Genomic DNA, 21,659 nt, shown 5'->3' on the forward strand with positions numbered 1-21,659 from the left:
CCTCTTTAGCACAGCTTAAGATGAGCTCTCCTTCCTAGCGGTGGTCCAACTTGTGCCGCCTGGAACTGGGTGGTCTCTACCCAGGGTAGAGATTCCATCTTCTTGACTAGAAGTTTTTCTTCATGGATCATTGTTAGCATTCTGCGAAGTAACACTTTGTTATCCAAGGGCATAGATGCCATAGTTGAGATTTTGAAACTCACGACACGTTGAGAATTAGTCCATGGAACATGGAACTGGTAGAGTGCTTCTGTGTTTGTGAAAGTGGGTGGGTGGGCTGCCTGAACTTTGGGTTCTTGCAGTCATAGTAGGAAAGAAAGATATTTTTTAAATGAACTACAATTATCTTTTTGCTTTCTTCAGAAAAGGATGATTACGGTGGGATCGTCAAGCGGCTCCCCCATAGAGCACTGCTTTTGCATGTTTTAGACCCTGATTTCCACTTTCAGCACAGCAATAAATAGTAAAGGAAGGAAGGAAGACAGAGAGAAGAGAGAGGGAGGAAGGAAGGAAGGAAGGGAAGGAGGGAAGAAGGGAGGGAAGGAAAGAGGGAGGGAGAGAAGAAGGAAGGGAGGAAGGAAGGAAAAAGGAAAGACAAAAGAAAAGACACAAGATAGATGTGAGGGGTTTGAATTTCTGGTGCATGCGTGTGGAGTTTTGGTGATTCTGTTTCTGCCTTGCACTGCAGTGTAAGGAAACTGTGACAGAATCAGGAACATGCCCCCCCCCCACACACACAACAGCAAACTATGCCCTGAGGACAAAGCAAGTTCTAATGTGCGGGGAGAGTGTCACATGTTTGTCCTGAGAAAAGAATAACTTTGTTTTTAAGTTTCTAGTAAGTCATATTTAGATTTAAAATAATTATAGCTTCCAATCTTTTATGTGTTCTTTTCTGTTGGTTGCAATATTCAACGCTGAGAAAACTTAATAAATTATCATAAATGGAGGAAGTTTGGGGAGGAGAAAATGAGCCCCTGCTTGATGCAATATGACATTGGACTTCGGGTTGGCTCTATAGCTACAAATATAGTAGTCACTAGAACATCAATTGTCTTATTTTAAAATGATAAGTAACATTCTCTTTGTTCAAAACCTGTGTCCAATTGCTGTTAGAGTAAACCAAAGTAAGTTCCCAGATAAACCTTTGACCTATCTTTCAGCTTTCTTCTGATTGGCTCAACAACTAGCCGGTGTGTAGTCCACGGTAAAGGAGTTGACTGGAGTGATTCTCTCCCAGAATGTGTAAGTAAGTAAAGATTTCTTCCTGACATGAGAATATGACACTTACACCGTGTCATATTGTCACATACTATTACAGCTCCGTCTCTCCCTGGACACTCCGTTTGCAGTTGGCAGGATTTTAGATTTACAATGACCCCCTTCCTGACTACTCCTTTCTCTCCCCCTCATTCATCAAAGTTGTCACGTGCGAGCCCCCTCCAGAGATCAGCAACGGGAAACACAGTGGGAGAACTGAGGACATCTACACATACGGCTCCTCGGTCACCTACAACTGTGATCCCGGCTTCACGCTCCTCGGCAATGACTCCCTTACCTGCACCGTGGTGAATAAAACAATAGGTGTTTGGAGCCCAAGTCCCCCTACTTGTGGAAGTAAGTCATGGTGATGCAGTCTGCTTTCAGTTGTTCTCATTGGTGTGTGTAAGAATGGGCACTACTCATGGGAGTGGCAACGGCCATTTAAATACAAACCAAGGATTGCAACAGTGAAGCAGTTCGTGTGTCCAGCCTGCACACTACATTCATTACAATGGTATAAACTATGTGATAATAACCCAGTGCATCTTACAGGAAAAGCTTCAGGCCAGGTCTTTCTTACTGCGTCGTCCCCCTGGGAAACTTCTCGTGCCAGCTCACGTTTGCGTGATAGGCAGCCATGTTTAGATGATCCTTGAGCCTCCACGGCAAAGCCTCCACACTCTGACACAGCAGAAGACTGCAGAAGGAGGACAGACAAAAGCTGGGGCTAGGAGAGTGGGCAGTCCTGGCAAGAGTCAGATCAGGAAGGGATGGTGTTTGCCGAGTTGCACAAACAGAATGTCTGCTCTCCTCCAGATGACCACCAACTGACAGAGCAAAATGTGACTTTACCAGTGTCCAACTTGCTGAGGCCGATGAGCCTGTCAGACATGCTACAGAGTGATCACTTACCGAGCAGTGGTAAGAAGTTACTTAATAGAGCAACCAGTGGCTCCCTAATGGGCCACATCACTACGAAGTCCCGCCCCTATTCTGCCTGGCGACCTCATGGAAGCTGAGTCACGCAGTACTGCTTTCAATCAACCTTTCACTCCCAATGCCCTTTAATATGCCCCCTCCAAGATCATGTGCGGCTGGCAAAGAAACCCAGGAGCAACAGCTGGCATCTCCACTGAGAGTCTCGTGACCCTCCGCCTGAGCGTGTCAGCAGCTCTTTCACTACTTCTGCTGTTTTGCTTGCTCGAGTTGTTAAGGCTCCCGTGGGCTGCAAAGTTCAAAGTGGCATCGTGCTAGACCAGTAGTAAAAGAGAACTGGAGGTGGCACTAAAGGGACAGTTTGACGTGGGACAGAATACGTCTGATAGGCATCTGTCACCATCACCCAAAAAGAAAAGGGGCTTCAGTTGTATCTCTGCAGTGGAGTGAGTGTAGAGGAGTGAGGAAGAATAGATAGCCAACACGACAGGCTCTTGTTGTGTGGGGACTAGAAAATGGAGTGGCATTTGTTGTCTATTGTGAGGGGCAGGTCACTGCAGGACCATCGTGGCCATCACTATAGGCTTTTGATCTACACCCAAAACCATCCTGGACATTAGACCACCATATTGGAAGGATTTGGAGGCCTGGAGTTTAAGCTTCAAGATTTAGATATTGCTAGCCTTGTTTTTTTTTTGTTTTTTGTTTTTTTTTTTTTTTGAGAAAGTCAACTTTATCATCATGACTAGAATGATGGCCCCTCAGTTTCTCGAGGTGCCTAGAAAATATGTAATTTTTACATGTTTCCCTTGTACATACCTGACACAAACATATATCATGAACCGAGTTAAACTGTTATAGACCAGAGCCACATTATCTTGGGCTATCTTTATTTAGTTCTCTGAAAGCCCACCCCTGTGTCTGACCTAGCATCCTTGTGACTATCAGAAGCTTAATATTCTTAGCAAACTACTAGCTTGCATCTATTCAAAATGTAAGAGTCTCACCAGCTAGTACCCAAGCTATAGCACAGTTTTCCACTATGACCCACCTGTGTATGGCCCCCACTAACACATTTGGTAAACACACTGATTTGTGGTTTTCTTTGTTCTGTCACTAATAAAATCTCCTGTAGCCACTTCCACGTGGAGCATGGAATTGGGAGGGAGAGAGGCGGGCCTGAATCTGTGTTCCCAGGGCATGCTCACTCATATTGGGTTCCAGAAAGAAACCGTCTTTAATTCCCTTTAAAGGGGAGAACTGGGTCAACCACCTTTCCTAGAACTGTAACTCCCCCGTGCCACCTGTCAACTGCCATTTCTCTCTTTACTACCTAGATGCCTTTTTCGGTGCCTCTTTAGAAATCAACTGTCACCAGCCACAGATTCCAAAGGGGCACCTGGTCTCTGGATTTCAACAGTCCTATTATTACAGAGACTCTGTTGAGATCAGATGCAAGAAGGGTTATGTCCTCAGAGGCAGCAGCTTAATCTACTGTGAATCTAATGGCGAATGGTACCCTTCTGTCCCCACTTGTGAACCCAGTAAGTATGGACTGTGAAGGGACTGTAGTATTCAGCATCTAAGGTTACCCAGTACATGGGTGGGATATATTTATAGGCACAAGCCCACTTTAAACTTCATCTTTTTATTTTGTGTGTGCGTGTGTGCACACATACACACACGCACCCCCCCCCACACACACACACACCACTGTGTACAAGTGGAGGTCAGAGAAAAACTTCCTGGAGCTTGGTTTCTTTTGGTATGTGGATCCAGGAGATGAACTCAGTTTTTCAGGCTTAATATCAAGCACGTTTACCCCCTAAACGATCTCACTGACCCCCCCAAACCCACTTTAATGCAGTAGTCACATAAGTTACATTTCTATTATATTTGTTTCCAACTTTTTTTTTGCTAGAAGGAAGCTAATTTTATCAGCAATCTCTTACTATTACTTGAACTGTTTCTTGTGTATTGTCTGGTTTTCATGCCAGGATTCTATTGGTCACATGGTTTGTGTATTTAACATAAAGCCCTTCCAATAGGATGGGCCTGCAAGATGGCTCAGGGAGTAAGCGTGCTTACCACCAATCCTGATGGCCAGAATTGGATCCCCAGAACCCACATGGTGGAAGGTGTTAATGAAAGAAACAGCTCTCATCTCAAAGGGACACAGAAGGTGGTTTGTTCTGGGGCTGACTGAGTGATCATGGCACAAGAACACAGATCAAGGTGTCCTCAAGTCCCATGTTCCAGTGAAGCCACAGTTTCATGAAGGTTTTATGGAAACAGAAGGGCATGAGTCATGTTAGTGGCTGCATCTGATAGTCAGCGTTCAGCAAAGTGGGAAACCTCAGTTACCTGCCTTTGATGCCATAGGGTCGCTTTCTCAGCCCTGTAGTTCATGTGGGACTAGAGGTCTGTTGGGCTGTGGAGTAAGCACATGATTGTACTTTAGAAATCAGCCTTATTGAGAGAAAAGGCCTTTAGGAGATAGAGCATTATAATGGGACAGTTTAATCAATTAAAAACAGCATAACAGGACCTTAAGAACAGGAAATTTTCCCTATAAAGCTGGAATTAGGGGCTTCTTTATGAGGGTTATTGTAAAGTGGGAGAGACAGAGATAAAGATAGAGATAGATGGTGGACGGACAGATGATAGAGACAGATATAGATGATAGAGATACAAAGACACAGAGATAGATAAATGATAGATAGATAGATAGATAGATAGATAGATAGATAAACGGATAGATAGGCCTGCAGATAGGTAGATAGGTGACAGCATAGATGATAGAGGGAAGGCTGCAGGGAAGGCATCAGAGGATCAAGGTAGGCTTTACTACAACTGAGCTTGCTACTGATGTGTCTAAAGTTAATTTTATTAAACAGTTTTAGAGCCCCTGTCACAAGAATATTGTCGCACACAGAGGAAGATAATAGATTGGCTATTTTTTTTAAAGGCTAAAATGTCTCTACCAGGATAATTTTGGCTTTGTCTCTGGCCATTGTAACTCTTACAGATGTCTGTTGCAGACACTCTACCTGCACAGATATAGTTTGTTAGAGCTTCAGCACCATGTGGCCTCTTACTGGTGACATTACATAGTTTGGTGCATGGCACTATTATCTCACATCCCACATGGCTAAGAGTTTACCCCCAAGCATCATGACTGAGGCTGAGGAACCAGGAAGGTCTTCAAGAGGAGAAACAAATTATGAGAACCCTTGAAGATGAAATTCCTGGATTGTATGAACCTATAAATCATTAAGACCTGGTGTGATTTTTTTTTGTCCACTTCATTTCAAATAACATTTCATATGTGAAATTTTAAAATTAGAATAAGTGAGAATTCCATATGTCCTAAAGAAGTATCAGTGAAGGAAACAGGTATTTTGAGTTAAACTTAGAAGAGACCCGATCTAATTGGTTGGAACACGTAAAACAGAAGTCTGGGTAAGCAGTTGTATATATGAATGTCCTAGGGAGGAATAATTCTGTAAATAAAACTTGCTGCTGTCGGTAAGGCAGAGGCTATCCAGCAGGAGTTTTACCACGAGAAGACATTTTTTAAAAAACAACTCATAAATATTATGAAGCACAACTCAACTCTTTTAAAAATCAAAAACCGTTTGTGTGACATTTAGCTATAGCTCAGACACAAGCCCAGGCAGCTTTCAGTAGATCTCAATTGACAACTTGATTGAATTGGATGCTTTAAATTAGTGCTACAATGAGCAAACCAAAATGTCCTTAACTATCAAGCACACTTCCTCTCTGTCTCATTTTTGCACCTTGGAGTCTCTCCAGCTTGCTTAGGCTTTCTAAGTGTCAGCTTAGCACAACCGGGCTGCTGCTTCTTTGTCCATTTCACTATTCACACATACCACTAATGTGTGTTCCTACTTCCTGGTTTTGTTTAATTTTTTTAATAGCATGAGATACTAAAAACATAATTTACCAAGCTAATGAGAGAGAAGTATGCCCAAATTACATTTGTAGTCAGAGCTGTAAGAAAGCTGGTAAACAGTTCTGGGTCATAGACTACCTATCCTGTTGCCAAGAAAGGCAGAAAGCTGAGTCCATTAACCCTTTAATCACTGGTTACTTTTAATACACTGAAAGCTATTTTTGTGAATAAAGTTATTACGTTTAAAGGGAAAGGCAGGAAGGAGATTCTGAAACACAAATGTGCAGATCATCACCGTACGTTATGATGGTCACAGTAAAAGCCATTCTCGTGTTTCCCTGGGCCAATTCCGATAACATATTTCTTCTTCTTTTTTTTTTTTTCATGGCTAGGTGGTTGTATTGGCTCACCAGAAATTCCCCATGCTCTGTGGGAGGGAAATAAGCTTCCTTTAAGAGATTTCGAAATATTTGAAATTGGGACCCATTTGAAATACCAGTGCAAGCCTGGATATCGACCAGTTCTTAACGAGGCCCAGTTCGTGACTTGTCAGGAAAACCTGTCATGGTCACCTTCCAAAGGATGTGAAAGTGAGTGATTTTGAACTTGAAAAGGCTACTGATTACATGTGTCTTTTCAATTATCTACTGAATGTATTGAGCTCAATCTTGGGGCCTGTTTCATTACATGGGATATGGGTAGTTTTTGTAAAAAAAAAATCAGTGCACATTTGAAAATATGCATTATTTTGTGATTATTGGTTTAAAATTGTATATTAATTAGTTCTAATTCTGTGACTGTGACTTTAAAAAATTTATGTGTCAATTTTTACTGACGGGGACTTACTTGACGACAGGTTTATCTTTTATGTTGTAGGGCTTTTTTATTTTTGTTTTTTTATTCACTTTACATCCCAATTGTAGCCCCATCCCTCCTTTTCTCCCACTCCCACCCTTCTTTCCTATTCCCCCTACTCCTCAGATATTGGGACCCCCACCAACCCACCCAAGCACATCAAGTTGCATCAGGACTAAGCACATCATTTTCCCCTGAGGCCAGGCCAGGCAGCCCTGCCAGGGGGTTGTGATTGAAAAGCAGGCAACAGGATCCAGTCCCTGTCAGGGACAGCCCCTGCTTCCCTTACTAGGGGACCCACATGAAGGCTATGCTGCCCATTGGCTACATACTGTGTTATGAGTTTTAATTTAGTTTTGGTTTGGTTTGGTTTTTGGTTTTTCAAGACAGAGTTTCTCTGTGTAGCTCTGGCTATCCTGGAGCTCAATTTGTAGACCAGAAACTATGCTTGAACTCACAGAGATCCTCCTGCCTTTGCCTCCTAAGTGCTAGGATTAGAGGGATGCACCATCACACCAGGCTCTATCTTTTAATTTTTTTAACATTTTTTTTCTTTCTGATGTGTACACATTTGAAATAGTGTATTTTGCTGGTGCAGTTAGCCTTTTATTGTTATGAAATGACCCTTTGTTGCTGTAATAATTTTGTCTGTATATTTTTATGTCAATATAGTTCATAGTTTATTTAAGTTTACTTTGTGTTGCATGGCTGAATTTTAAGCCTTCTAATGTTCAAGATTTTAAGTGTTTTAAAAGCAGATTAATGTATGCTTGAAATTATGACATATAGTTATATAGCATATCATGTTTTTTGCCTTTTTGTATTGTCATCTCCTTGATTTCTTTATTTTTCTCTCTGTGTATCTCTCCCTCTGTTTCTTTTTACACTTACACACACACACACACACACACACACACACACACACACACACACACCTTTTATTTACTTTAATTAGTAAAAAATATATAATATGCATTTTTCATTGTTTTGCTGTAATGCAATTTAATGCCTTTGTCTCTTTTAAGGCAATGGAAAGACTAAGAACCCTAATTATTTCCCCTCTATTTAGGTGCATTTATGTTTTGCACATTGCAGTTCTATGTGACATGTAATATGTACATGGTGTTCTTAAATGCCATGTAACTACCATGGTGTTATTATTGCAGCTACTAGTCTCGCTATAAGAGATCAAGTTAGTTTAAATGGCAGCTGCTGTTGTATCTCTGATTCTTTAGACCCACACTAGCTACCATGTTCCTTTCCCCAATGGATACTCTAGTTTCCTGTAGTGAGGGCCTATTGATAATAGAATGTCCTTTGTCTCCTGCCACATATTGACCTTAATATTGGGGGATATGTCCCATGAATCTACACATTTAGATGATGGTTTCCTTTGGTCATATGATATATTTTATTCCATTTTGGTTTATTTTTGTCATGAATTTTACTCTTGTTTACACTGGTGCTTATTTCAAAGGGTTTTTTTTTTCTTGACTGCTTCCATTTCTGTTTTTCAGCACTTCAGTGTGTGTGCTCTTGCTGTACAAGCCTGGTGGTCTGCATTGAAATCCTGCAACCCATACAAAGGCTGAAGGGAAAAGTCCACTCCCATGGGTTCCAGGGATTCACTTTAGGTCCTAGATTTGTGCATCAAGAGCCTTTGACCACTGGAACCCAAATACATTAATTTTAACCCATAACCTCCTAGTCCTTGCCCCATAGATTCATGGTAACCTCAAATCCAACTTCAAATGACAGAAAAATACAACCAATCAAAATGCGTGGTTGTTGAGGCCAGTCCCAATGGGTACATCTACAGAGCACTCCCATACCAACGGCTCAAGAAACATTGCAGAAGACACGGTAGAAAGATTGTAAGAGGCAGAGAATCATGGACTCTACTGTGAGATGGCACTTAGGAATTTCAGAAGCTACACTCATAAAGCCTCACCAACATGACTGCCCAAGCAAGATCTGAACAAGAAGAATACCAATGAGCATGCCAAATGGGATAGAGAAAAGCCCATGAGGCCTCAGCCCTACACAAAGAACTACAGGCAACTAAGGATGCTGAGAGTGGGAGACATAGTCTTCCCAGGGAAGAACACACCAGTTGGTTATCCTACCGATGGTCAACCTCAAAAAGATGCACACACACACACACACACACACACACACACACACACACGAGAATACACATGAACACATAGACAAAAACACAATCACACATACATATATATGCTTGTAATAACAATTAATAGAAAAAAAGAAGCCCCAAATTTGAAAAAGAACAAAAAAGGGTAGATGAAAGGGTTTAGAGGGAGGAAAGGGAAGGGAGAAATGATATAATTATATCATAATCTCAAAAATAAAAGAAAAGAGTCTCATCATCCCTAACAGTTTCAACTTCAACACTGTTTAATAGTCTGAGTACAGAATCCAGGCAGTCAGTTGACTGTGAACCTATATACAACAAAATATAAGTTACACAGCTCTGATATCCAATGACACATAATAACCTTTTCCATTCTAAATGGGAAGAACAAAGATGTAGAAAGGAATTATTGGATAAATGTGAGACTGAAACCCAGTAGTGAAAAACATCAAATCTTCTAGCTTTATGTCTTGGCATCTGGGACACATGATGGAATCGTCTGGGCTCCAAAGGCCTTCATCTTCACAACTGCGAACCGTGGCCTCTCACGGACTCCTTGCAGAGACTCCAACCCTATTGCATACTGACTCTCTGAAACTTCTGAACAAAGCTTGCATCTTTCAGGCTTTTGAAACAAATGCCACTTGGATGGTGCTACTCAGTTCTGCTGTTGGTTGGGGGTGGAGCCTGGCCTTTTGGATCACATCTTTTGTAGTCTCTGTTGCTTTGCTGGTTGAATCTAAAGAGTCCCTTTTGCTAAGCAGTCCTTTTAGATCAGGGAATGCCTGCAGCTGCATTGTCATAGCCAGCCATCTCCTTTCACATAAATTTGCATTTTCATAAGTTAGCTCCTTTGATGGGTGGGCTCTGGGTCTGACAGTCCAAACTCTTCCATATTCCTCCCTGAACCACTTCTAAACTCCAAAGAATCATCAGCTCACACTCTAACAGGAAACAAACAAACAAACAAAAACTTCCTAGTACCAGTCTTCTATATCTACTTATCTGACTACTGAAACAAAACACCCGATGAAAGCACCGCAGGAAGTGAGGAAAGGTTTATTTGGCTTACAGGTCTGGGAGGAGTCCACCATAGTGCACCCACAGGCAGGAAGCAGAGAATCTGGAATGCTAATGTTCAACTTGTTTCCCTTTCATCCATCCCAGGGCCCAGGGCATGAATGGTGTTGTCCATAGTCACAGTATGTCTTTCCATCTCTATTAATCTAATCTGGATAATTCCTCACAGACAGGTCCAGAGGCTAACCTTAACTAGATAATCTCTCACAGGTGTAAGTAGAGATTTACCTCCTAGGAGATCCCAGAGCCCATCATGTTGACAATATTAACCATTACAATTTACCTAGTACTTTACTAATTGAGTCACTAGGATTTCTTTCTGTATCTATGCTAATGTCATCTGTGGCCAGTGATAGGATTTGACTTCCTTTTATATAATCCAAAAACTGATATTAGTAAAGTCTTCTGGATCTGTCCCTTCCTTTGATAGGGAGAGTTTTTATTAGTGGCTCCATTATTATTCATCAGTCTTTTCTCTCACCAAGACTCGGTCTTTGTAAGGCACATTTCTTTGTTCAGAAATGTATGTATACATTTCTTATGTGTCTATGCCAGTTTTCCTTGATTGGGCAGGGAGATCACAATCTGAAGGCCTGCCTGAACTATAGAGCAAGTTGAAGACATGTGTTGTGTTCTTGGAGTCAATGGTTATGGCTGAAATCTCAACACTAGTTATCATCCCAAGTGAAGTTTGCCATAAGCCAGGGCTTGAGTCATTATCAGTCCTTTAGCAATGGCGGGGAGGGTACTTCAAGGCCAAACTTGTCACAAATCTGCAGTTAATGGGATGCTCAGGGTGGTGGTGAGGGTGCTAAAGAGGGTAGTCTATTGATACTAGATCCCAAAGACTTTGGTTTTGGCTGGAGCAGACCTGGAATCCTCATTCATAGCCACTGGCTTTTAGTTGGGTGTCACATTATGTTGAGGTGGGCAGTCCCGTGGTTGCCTGGCCGAAGGATCACTGGATCATCCTGGAGTCGACTGCTTGCCATAACTAACACCACAGAGGATCAGGATCAAGGACCAAGACACTGTCTTCTTGGGATGTCTGCGGTTGCTCACTTTGGGCCAGCGAGCGCAGCAGCCTGCCAGGAATGATCTGTATTGAATATCCTACCCAAGCCGCCTTTGTGTCTCCGCCTTGTGCCTTGGCAATAGCAGGTTTAATCATGGACACTCACCTTGGGTCCAGGGCTACTGTGTTCTGCCCAGATTAGGTTTTTTTTACCAGAGCCGGAATTAAAGAGTAAAGTTTTCAGCAGATGGGGTCTTTCTTGACTAAGGGTTAAAGTTGTTCAAGGTTGAAGAGAGAGAATTAGAAATGATCCTTTGGTTACTTAATCTGATATAACTCTGGGTCCCACTGGCCGTTTACACCTGAACAGACTCTTGAGAGATTTCTCCTTAGGCCTATGCCACAGCAGGCTACAGAAAGAAAACTTCTATGTTTGTCCTTCAGAGGTTTCAGATTTTCTTTTGTCTGTGGAGATCCTGTCCATAGACAAAGATCTAGAAGTAGGGGCCATGGACCTGTGTCCAGTAGTGGTCACTGAGGAAAATCTGATACCAGTTCTAAGACAAGCAAAAGGCCTTTCTGTTTAGAGTTGGGGAGCACAGACATGAAGCGGGGGTGAGTGGCTATGGTACATGGAGCTCTTCTTACCTTCTTCAACTCATCTTTGCCTTTTCACTAGGTTTAACCTAATTACTGTGACCTCTCAGCAGATTCTCCTAACTTTCGTGAAGGTACTTTTTATTCACGGATAGTGGTCCCAAGTATGCATGCGATGGCTTGACTCACAATGGTCCCCAGAGGCACATATCTCTGAAAACTTGGTCCCCACGTGGTGGAACTGTTTAGTAACCCTCAGGAGGTGTGACTTTGTTGGAGGAGGTGCATCACTGGGGGAGGGCTTTGAGGCTTCAAAAGACTGACACCATTGCCAGTGTGCCCTCTGCCTCCTCATTATGACCCCAAGTATGAGCTCTCACCTGCTGCCCCCAGCACCTGTCACCATGCCTTCACCCTGCTGTCATAGACTCTAACCCTCTGGAATTATAAGTCCAGTTAAACACTTTTGTTGTTGTTATTTTGCTTTTGTTTTTTGAGACAGGGTTTTTCTGTATAACCCTGGCTGTCCTAGAGCTCACTCTGTAGACCAAACTGGCCTCAAACTCACAGAGATCTGTCTGCTTCTGCCTCCCAAGTGCTGGGGTTAAAAGTGTGCTCCACCACGCCCAGTAAACTCTTTCTTTTATAAGTTGACTAGGTCATGTTGTCTTATCACAGAAATAGGAAAGTAACAAACAATGTGTTTTAATGAGGAAATAATCAAATAAAGGCATATTTTGCCATCTTCATATGGCTTTCTCTCTCTCTTTTTCTTCCAGAGAAAGTTTGTAACCACTAAAAGTTTTATATATATATTCTATTGATCACTGTGAAGTGTTGCAGTTGTTGGTGGAATTTCTGTATTGTTTTGCACTGAACATTTTTAGAATTTATTCAACTGAAACTTCATGCCTACTGAGTAATTCCTCCTCTTCCCTGAAAGTAACATTCTATCTTGATTCCATGAGTTTGATTAGTAATGCCTTTCTTAAGGTAGAGCGAAGACTTCTGCCAAAGGTGTTTCTTCTGTAAGATGAAACATGTGCATCTCTTTTTTATCTCCCAGAGATATGCTGCCCGATACCATATATGGAGAATATTAGAATTGTAAGTGAAAGGCGAGACTTCAGTGGCGTATGCATCTATGCCTATAGAGACTACATCTTCTACATCTGTAATGAAGATACTTACCCTGTGCCTATCGACAGAAGGAGTTTGTGTGAAGCAGATGGAAAGTGGTACCCTGAAATACCTTCATGCCATGCGGGTAAGAGTACTGGGAGAACTTGTCCTCACCCTTCCCCGGATGTCTCAAGTGATCCTGCATAGTTCTATGAAGAGTAATCTTGTCAAGAACAAGCGAGTTTGGAGCTGTCCTTCCAATAAGCAGTGTGCAGAGAATCACAGATACTTACCCTGGCACCATCAAGGCCATTTATAGAGTTATAAGTAAGGTATACTGAGAAGAAGGCTGACAAAAGCTTTTACCAAAGGACATAGCACACTGAACAAAATTCTTCAGTACCTCATCTTGTTATCTGCTAACACTACGGACAATATTTTAGTAAAGTAAAAGACTATGCTGTAAGTCTCTGTATTTGTACATCAAGGGGGCAGCAGTGGCTTATATCATTATGAGACAATGGGAGACATCATGATGAAGGGGAAGAGAAAGACCCCGGTCTTAGTGACTGACGTCAACCCTTTCATTTCCTTGTCCTGACTCATGCCTGCGAAGCCATTATGCTGTTGCCTTACACAATGTATCAGACACAAGCATGGAGAGCAGTAAATATCCATCTGATGATGGTAAGGCATTGAGGATATCATTGCTGAGCACTGTGAATATCTCACTATGAGCAGCTCCTTGCCTCAGCACGACAGAAACCTGTTCTCATGCTACGTAACCTCGCATGTGATTTATACTTTAAGTTATCAAATATGCATTTGTCCACCAACAGAAAACAAAACCAGTAGCCTTTCTACATACCGGTAATGGACTTGCTGACAAATTATATAAAATATGCCATTCACAATAGCTTAAAATAATAAAATATCTAGGAATATGGGGCGGAAGAGATGTGCCAGTGGCCAAGAGCCCCGTTGTCCTCATAATGCCTGGATTCATCCCCACAGTTGGGGGGTGGGGATACGTAATAACCACTTCTGACTTCCAGATGTCAGGCAAATGTGGTTCACATACATACATGCAGGCAAAACACTCACACACCTGAAATAAATTAAATAATTTAAGATAAAAGATAAAGGGATAAGCTTAATCAAGGATATATATATATATATATATATATATATATATATATATATATATATATATATAAAACAGCCAAAAACTTTAAGACATTGGAAAAAGAAATTGAATAAGACGTCAGATGTTAGAAAAACCTAAGCTCCTGGATTAGCAGAATTTAGATTGTGAAAATAGCTGTTCTCCCCAAAGAACTGTATAAAGTCAATGCATTCTCCATTAAAATTCCAATAAGCTTCTTCATAGAACTTTGGGAAAAGTTCTAAAATTCATATGGAAACACACATAGAAACCCCACAGACAGCAAAAGGAAATCCTATGCAGTCAGAGCATAACCAAAAAATGTCGATTACCTGACCTGAAACCACCACAGTGCTAGTGACAAAGACAGCATGGCACTGGAAGAGAAACAGACGCAGACAGGTGGAGCATAGGGGACTCAGAAATAAACTGTTAGAGATATGTATGCTTAATTTTTGAGAGAAGTATAAAAAATGTATGAAGAAAACAACAAGCCTATTCAATAAGTGGTGCTAGCTGGCAAAACTGGTCAAGTGCCTGCAGAAGAGTGAAATTAAACCCATAGCTCTCATCCTGAACAAAAGCCAATCCAGTGTGGGTGAAATGTTCTAACTAATACCGGAGATGTTGATACAGTAGTAGGAAAACATGGGGAACACATTTCAGACTATAGATGTAGACAAGAGTGGGTTTTGTTTTGTTTTGTTTTGTTTTTTTCTAGACAGGGTTTGTAGACCAGCCTGGCCTTGAACTCACAGAGATCTGCCCCATGCCTCTGCTTCCCAGAGTGCTGGGATCACAGGCGTGTGCCACCACGCTCAGCTTAGACAAGAGTGTTTTAATACTGGGAAATTCTTTCTGAAATATCTGTCAGACTTCCTGATCAAAGGATGTAATATAAGGATAGTATAAAAGGGAAGAGCTGTCTGATACTGATCTGTTTGAGAAGTACTTCAGAGGCTTCTTGATTTACATATTTAAAGTGTCTAAGATAATGCTCCCCTTGCTGTATAGCAAACTGTTTTAATCCACAGTTGTGCTTTATTGTCCCATTAAAACTGTATTCCTCAATCCATCAATAAATTAATTGTCATTAAAACAAAAAACAAAACAAACAAACAAAAAAGAATTCCAATAACAGGAAATGGCTATAGTTATTGACAAATGTGGTTCCATAGAAATAAGAAGCTTTTTCTCAGCAAAAGAAACTATCAGCAGAGTAAACAGCCAGGCAGCAGAATAGGAAAAAAAAAGCCTAGCTATTTTATTTTTAACTGTAAAAATTAAACACATAAAACAAAACTTCCAATCAACACGTAGGCCAGTGAACTGAACAGATAGCTCTTAAAAGAAGGAATACAAAGGCCAGCATATATTTTAAGAACTGTTCAACATCCTTAACCATCAGGGAAATACAAATTAAAAGTATTTTGAGATTTCATCTCACCCGTCAGAATGGCTGTCATGAAGGAAGCATGGAAAAAAAGTGCTAGTGAGTCTGTGAAGAAAAAGGGAACCTTGTTTGCTATTATGTATTAGGGAGAGTGTAAAGTAGTGCAGCCGCCAGGTGTGGAAGTTCTTTAAAAAACTAAAAATATAACTAATATGTGATTCAGACATGCCACGTCTAGGCATACGTTCACAGGAATCCATATCCTACTGCAGAGATGCTTGCACATCTGCATTTATGGATTCACAAAGAAATAGAATCAGCCTAGAAGAGCATCACCAGATGGATGGGCAGTGAAAAAGGTGGTACATATACACAAAGAAACTTTATTTGGCCCTAAAGAAAGATGAAATTTGTAGAGAAAGGGCTAGAACTGGAAACAGATTGCTGTGAAGTAACGGGCTCAGCATGACGAACAGCATATGTGACCTTTCACATGTGGCTTTTCCTTGCGTGTGTGTGTGTGTGTGTGTGTGTGTGTGTGTGTGTGTGTGTGTGTTGAGTCTGAGTAGGAAACTGGTAAGGTGCCCAGTAGAAGAGAAAATGAGCTTTACGGGAGGGACATAGAACTCATATGACATGAAAATGGGAGGAAGACGGGGGAGGGCACAAATAGGATGGAGGAAAGTGGATAGACTAGGAGCAACAAAAGCTGTGAAAATGCCATAAGGAAAGTGCTTCCTTTGTAACTGGGGATGGAAAAAAAATAGATCCAGTGCATTTCCCCTACTGAAGTTCAGTCTTCCGAAGTTTAGATTTCCTATGGTCTTATGTCTCATTTTTCACACCTCTGTATCCTGTTTGAAGCAGAGCAACTGATTTCCCCTCAGGTTGTGTCACACCTTGAATCTCCCATGAGACTCTGGACCTTGTATTTTGAAGGTGGAACAAGTAAGATTTTGCAGCTCTTAGCAGGGAAAGCACTCATTTCTCGGTGTGAGAGACATGAACTTGTTAATGTCCGGAGGCAGAAGGGTACTATTTAAACACATCCCCCCTCCATGCCAGGACTGAAGTTCTTGTGTTTGAAACTTAAGTTCCAATGTGGCAGCATTATAACGTAAGAGGTGACTGAGCCCTTATGAACAGATTATGTCTTGGTCCTGGGGATGGACCAGCCATGCCACGGTGGCTTGGAATAGAAGTGAGCTATTTGTTCTGGTCTCTCTGGATACTTTGTTCTTTCATACTCACCACCAGAGCATGGAGGAACCAGTTTTAAAACCCCCATTCCTTTTAGATGTCCATGAATCAGAATCTACATAAGCCCATCTCCCTGCTGATTACCCAGAGTGAGTGTTACAGCAACGGAACACAGACAGATACATGCTCACCTTGAGGCTTCTACATATGAACGTGTTGGCGGGGGTGGGGTGGGGTGGGTGGGTATGTTTGGTTGAACCTGCTGTGTGTCTTGCATGTCTTTTCTCTGGGTACCTTTGCCTCCTCAATGTAATACCAGGTCCACTAGCAATGCACGGGAGGCAGGGTTACAAAATAATAACAGCAATATTTCCCATTGATCAAGGCCTATCCCAAGTTTACCATATATATATATATATATATATATATATATATATATATATATATATATATTACATTTTAGATATGAATGATAGACTTTTTTAAATGACAAAATGAATATTAAAATGAGCATTAGTTCCCTTGCTGATCCCTGCAAGCACAGTTAGCACCATTGCCAGAAGCAGCCACAACCGCGCAGCTGTTGGGTGTTGTTTTAGCATATTTAGAGACTAGACTTGATAATGTTGATCTAAGAATTTATTTGTGCCTTCAGTAAACTTGGCATGGCAACCTTCATTTCCTCCTAAGAAAGAGGGATCTCAAAGGTTAATACCCAGTTCATGAAGTGTTGCAAATCTGCATGAAAGTTTATGCTGGCTGCCGCCACCTTTCAAGGCCTTTCTGTTTCTATGAGCCGATGATGCTCCTGGTTGGTAAACTGATACAGACTGAAGATGAAGTAAGACTGTGACTGCCTCTTCAGTGTCCTTGGTTCACTCATCATTTTGCTAGCAATCAAAAGCCACTATTTCTATTGAACCCTGGAACATTAAAAGGTGAGGACGGGACAAGGAAAAGTGCATCTCTAGCATCATGCATTAGACCAAGGCCATGTGAAGGAAGGCAAAGCATAGGTTCTAACACTGAAAAAGGTGCAGGAGACTTACAAAATTATTAACTTTCTTCATTTCATTGTTGGTAAGATGTTAATGATGATAGAAACCAATTCATAAAGTTATAGTGACAATATTTATAAAGCAACAAACACTTTGCAGATAGATGTACTCACTACTTTTCTCAATGGATGTCAGGACTACTGTAATTTCTGAAATTAATGGGTTTCGCAGAACATGAGTGCAAGAATGGGCAAAGTGTCTCACAATTTTCATTGTCTCTTCAATTTGATGCTTCTTAGCAGAAAGCTCAAAGGACATTTTCGCTAGAGGTATGTGTTCCAAACCAGTGATCATGCATGGAATCCTGTCTGTGGAGAAGGATCACTACATTGAAACGGAAAATGTCACCATTCACTGTGACACTGGATATTACCTAGTTGGTTCCTCAACCATCTTTTGCTCGGAGAACAAGACATGGCTCCCTGAGATACCAAACTGTAAAGTGATGAGTGTCCTGACCCAGGGAACTTCTGTGATGTCACCCTTACACTTAGTAAGTAGTCTCTGCCCAAGGCTCTGCCCCGTTCTATGATGGTGTCACCTGACTTCTGGCAGGATGCCCAATTGACCAGACTCTCATTTGTTACATGGTGAGCTTGAAAGGATAGGTTTGTTTGTTTGTTTGTTTGGGTTTTTTTTTTTTTTGCTTTTTTTTTTTCTCTGTGGCTGGGTCCAGAACTTTAGAATTGAGGGTTTTCTAGACCTAGCACCTTGGCTGTAGATTTACATATTTGTGATCTGTATACTTTTGCTCTGCTTCTGGGTCATGTGCAGGACTCCCCCTCTACTCTTATGGGGTGCTCTAGAACTCTTTGTAGCTTTGTGTCTTTTCTTCTTCAGCTGTACTTTTCTGCTAATCAAGAGCCAGGTGTAGTGGCATTTGGAGGTGGGCATAGGAGAGTCTTAAGTTTAAGTCTGTCCTTGCCTTCAAAATCCTGTCTGAAAGCACAAACAGACACATAGACACAGACAGACAGACAGACAGACACACACACATAGACACAGACAGACAGACAGACAGACAGACAGACAGACAGACACACACACACGCACGCACACGCACACGCACATGCACGTACACACACGTATGCAGGCATTGATATACACCCATCTTCCTAATGGCGTGGCTTGCATGTGCACACACACACCTGCTAGGATGCAAAGTCTCTCCTGATTTCCTGTATGTTCATCTATTATATCAGCCTCACTTTTGCCAGGAATCCCTTTCAGACTCCACCCCTCCCCTGCTTATCTCCCTGCTATTTTTTTTTTTAATTACCTCTAGGAGGGCCTTGACCACTGCAGACTAGTGAATGAAGGCAGAAAGCTCCTGGAGTGCCTCTCAAGCCCAGAAGACGTGAGAAGGGCCCTGCAGGTGTACAAGCTGTCTCTGGAGATCAAAATATTAGAACAGGAAACTGAGAAATGGGCCAGGGCCTACAAGAAAACTTTTGAACATCTGAAAATGAAGAGGCTGTTCAGGCCTTTCGGTTAAGGCACGGAATCCCCATGCAGCAGCTGCGCCAGCCCTTAAAGCACCACCACTCCTGTTAAGTTTCTGGGGCCGGAAGAACTTAGGTTGTTTATTTTTGTTTGTTTGTTTTGGGAACTACATCAGTCATTGTTGACTAGCCATTGTGGTTCAACTGTCAGCATGACTCGACTCACTGAAATGGTTAAACATAAACTATCAAATATCAAATGCTTTGTCTTGTTGCTCTGTTCAGTATGTCTCACGAATATTTACCTGGAACACACATTCACTGTCTAACATGTCTGTAGGTAATCTAATTTTCCCCTTATTTTCTACCTTGCAAAGAACGCAACTTGGACTGTCCTGGTATTGTTTCCGCTGAACTGTCACTGAATGCTATTCCACTGTATCTCAGGAGCCCAGTGAGCCCCTTGCCAGTTCTGCTGGAGTAGAAGATCTGAATTTAGGAAACACTCTCCCAGCAGAGGCGGGTAGGCAGGCAGGGTGGACAATCTCACTGGACTGCAGCGACACAATGGTGCCACCTTCTGGTCACATGCCACAAAAGCAATTTGGTCTAATCTGTTCCTCGGCCTTATAAAAATTAAATCAGATATAAGTCCTGTTGTTTGTTTGTTTGTCTTTTGCCAACTTGACACAAGTTAGAGTTACACTAGGATAGAGAACCACAATTGAGAAAATGCCTCTGTAAGGTGACCTGTAGGCAAGCCTGTGGGCGTTTTCTTGGTTAATGATTGAGGTGGGAAGGCTCAGCATGTTGTAGGTGGTGTCAACCCTGGACCAATGGTTCTGGGATATATAAGAAAGAGAACAGAGAAAGCCAGAAGAGCAAGCAAATAAACAACATTCCTCCTCTGCATCAATCCCTGTTTCCAGGTTCCTGCATGACGGACTTTAAGCTAGAAGACGGAACAAAGCCTTTCCCTTCCCAAGAAGCAGTTGGCCATGTTTGTTCTTTTTTTAATCACAGCAATAGAAACCCTAACTAAGACAGACACAATAGATCATATCAATCTCATCTTTTTCATAAACATATCTGTATTTTGCATTTATTTTCTTTTTAAAAGATGTATTTATTTTATGTGCATTGGTGTTTTGCCTGTGTGTCTATGTGAGGTGCCACATCCTCTTGAACTGGAGTGACAAACAGTTATGAGCTGCCATGTGGGTGCTGGGTCCTCTGGAAGAACAGCCAATGGTCGTAGCGGTCCACTTATGGTCAATGCTACTTAGTTTTGTGTCACTCTGTGGCTATGCCACATTTTACTTGCCTAAGGCAGGCAGACATTTGGATTATTTTCCATTTAAGATATTATGAGTGTACTGTTAAGAATATATTTTGTGTGTGGCTTCTATATAGATTTTTATTCCATGCAGACCTAAGGATAAAATAGCTGGTTCACCCTGAGCTTGCATGTGTTTTCTCAGCAGTTTTCCAAAATGATCCCACCAAAGAGTGTTTCCATTCACAGAAGTCAAGTGCTCTAGGAAGCACTGCTCCTCTTATGTGTGTTCTTTCTGGGAAATTCTGCTGGGCATGGAGTGTTGGCCTGTTGAGCTTCTAATTTGTTTTTTTTTTCCTAGAGATTAATGAGTTCAGATGGGTGTGGTGATGCATGCCTGTAATCCCAGCACTCGGGGAGGCAGAGGCAGGATCGCTGTGAGTTCAAGGCCAGGTTGGTCTAAAAAGGGAGTCCAGGACAGCCAAGGTTATATAGAAGAAACCCTGTCTCAAAAAAACTAAATAAATAAATAAATAATGAGCTTAAACAACACATGTTCAGTGTACCTTCAGACTTTCTTTTTTCATAAACTATTAAGTAAGATGTTTATTCATTTTTCCATTGGCTTGTTCAAGTACTTATGATTTAGTGTCTAGATGTTTATGTAATTCTGGATAAAGATCTGTTCTGGAATGTGTGTTAAAGCCCCTGTTTCCACACTCTGATGTGTCTTTTTCTTTCCTAGGATTTTGTCACTCTAAACACTCATTCAGAATGTAAGTGTAATGCAATGCCGTGAAGCCTGCGTAGCTGCAGTCTCATGTGTAGACTCAACCAACTGTAGTTGAAAACTACTTCTCCCACCCAGAAAAAATTAAAAAAACAAAAAACAAAACCCTGTGTACTTGTAATGAACATGTACAGGTTCCCTGTCATTCTTCCCCCCAAACAACACAACAATTCTTATATTTTTGGTTGTGGCCTATCCTTTAATGGCTGAGCCGTCTCTTTCTCCAGCCCCAATATAACAAGACTTCAAAGAGCACTTACATTGTATTAGATATTGTTAAGAAATGTAGAAAACCTTAAGAGCATTTGTATAGGTTACACACAAACATTTTGCAACTGTGTGGTATGATCTGAGTTATTTGAGTTGATTTTTGGTGTCTGTGAGGAATCGCACAAG

General features: G+C 41.5%; 1 protein-coding gene across 1 annotated transcript in view; it reads left to right on the forward strand.

Moving 5' to 3' along the window:
• The window catches only part of C4BPA (complement component 4 binding protein alpha), a 76,851-nt gene extending 57,426 nt beyond the window's left edge, over positions 1-19,425 (forward strand). Inside the window, exons 16-22 of the mRNA XM_084797730.1 lie at positions 1,164-1,249; positions 1,423-1,617; positions 3,537-3,743; positions 6,508-6,705; positions 12,884-13,084; positions 17,995-18,248; positions 19,041-19,425. Of these exons, the coding sequence (XP_084653856.1) occupies positions 1,164-1,249; positions 1,423-1,617; positions 3,537-3,743; positions 6,508-6,705; positions 12,884-13,084; positions 17,995-18,248; positions 19,041-19,250 (1,351 nt within the window). The 3' untranslated portion in view covers positions 19,251-19,425. The remainder of the gene's footprint in view (positions 1-1,163; positions 1,250-1,422; positions 1,618-3,536; positions 3,744-6,507; positions 6,706-12,883; positions 13,085-17,994; positions 18,249-19,040) is intronic.
• Positions 19,426-21,659: the final 2,234 nt, after the last annotated feature.

The sequence above is a fragment of the Acomys minous genome (genome assembly GCF_964271855.1).
Source record: "Acomys minous genome assembly, chromosome: 1".
NCBI lineage: Eukaryota > Metazoa > Chordata > Mammalia > Rodentia > Muridae > Acomys > Acomys minous.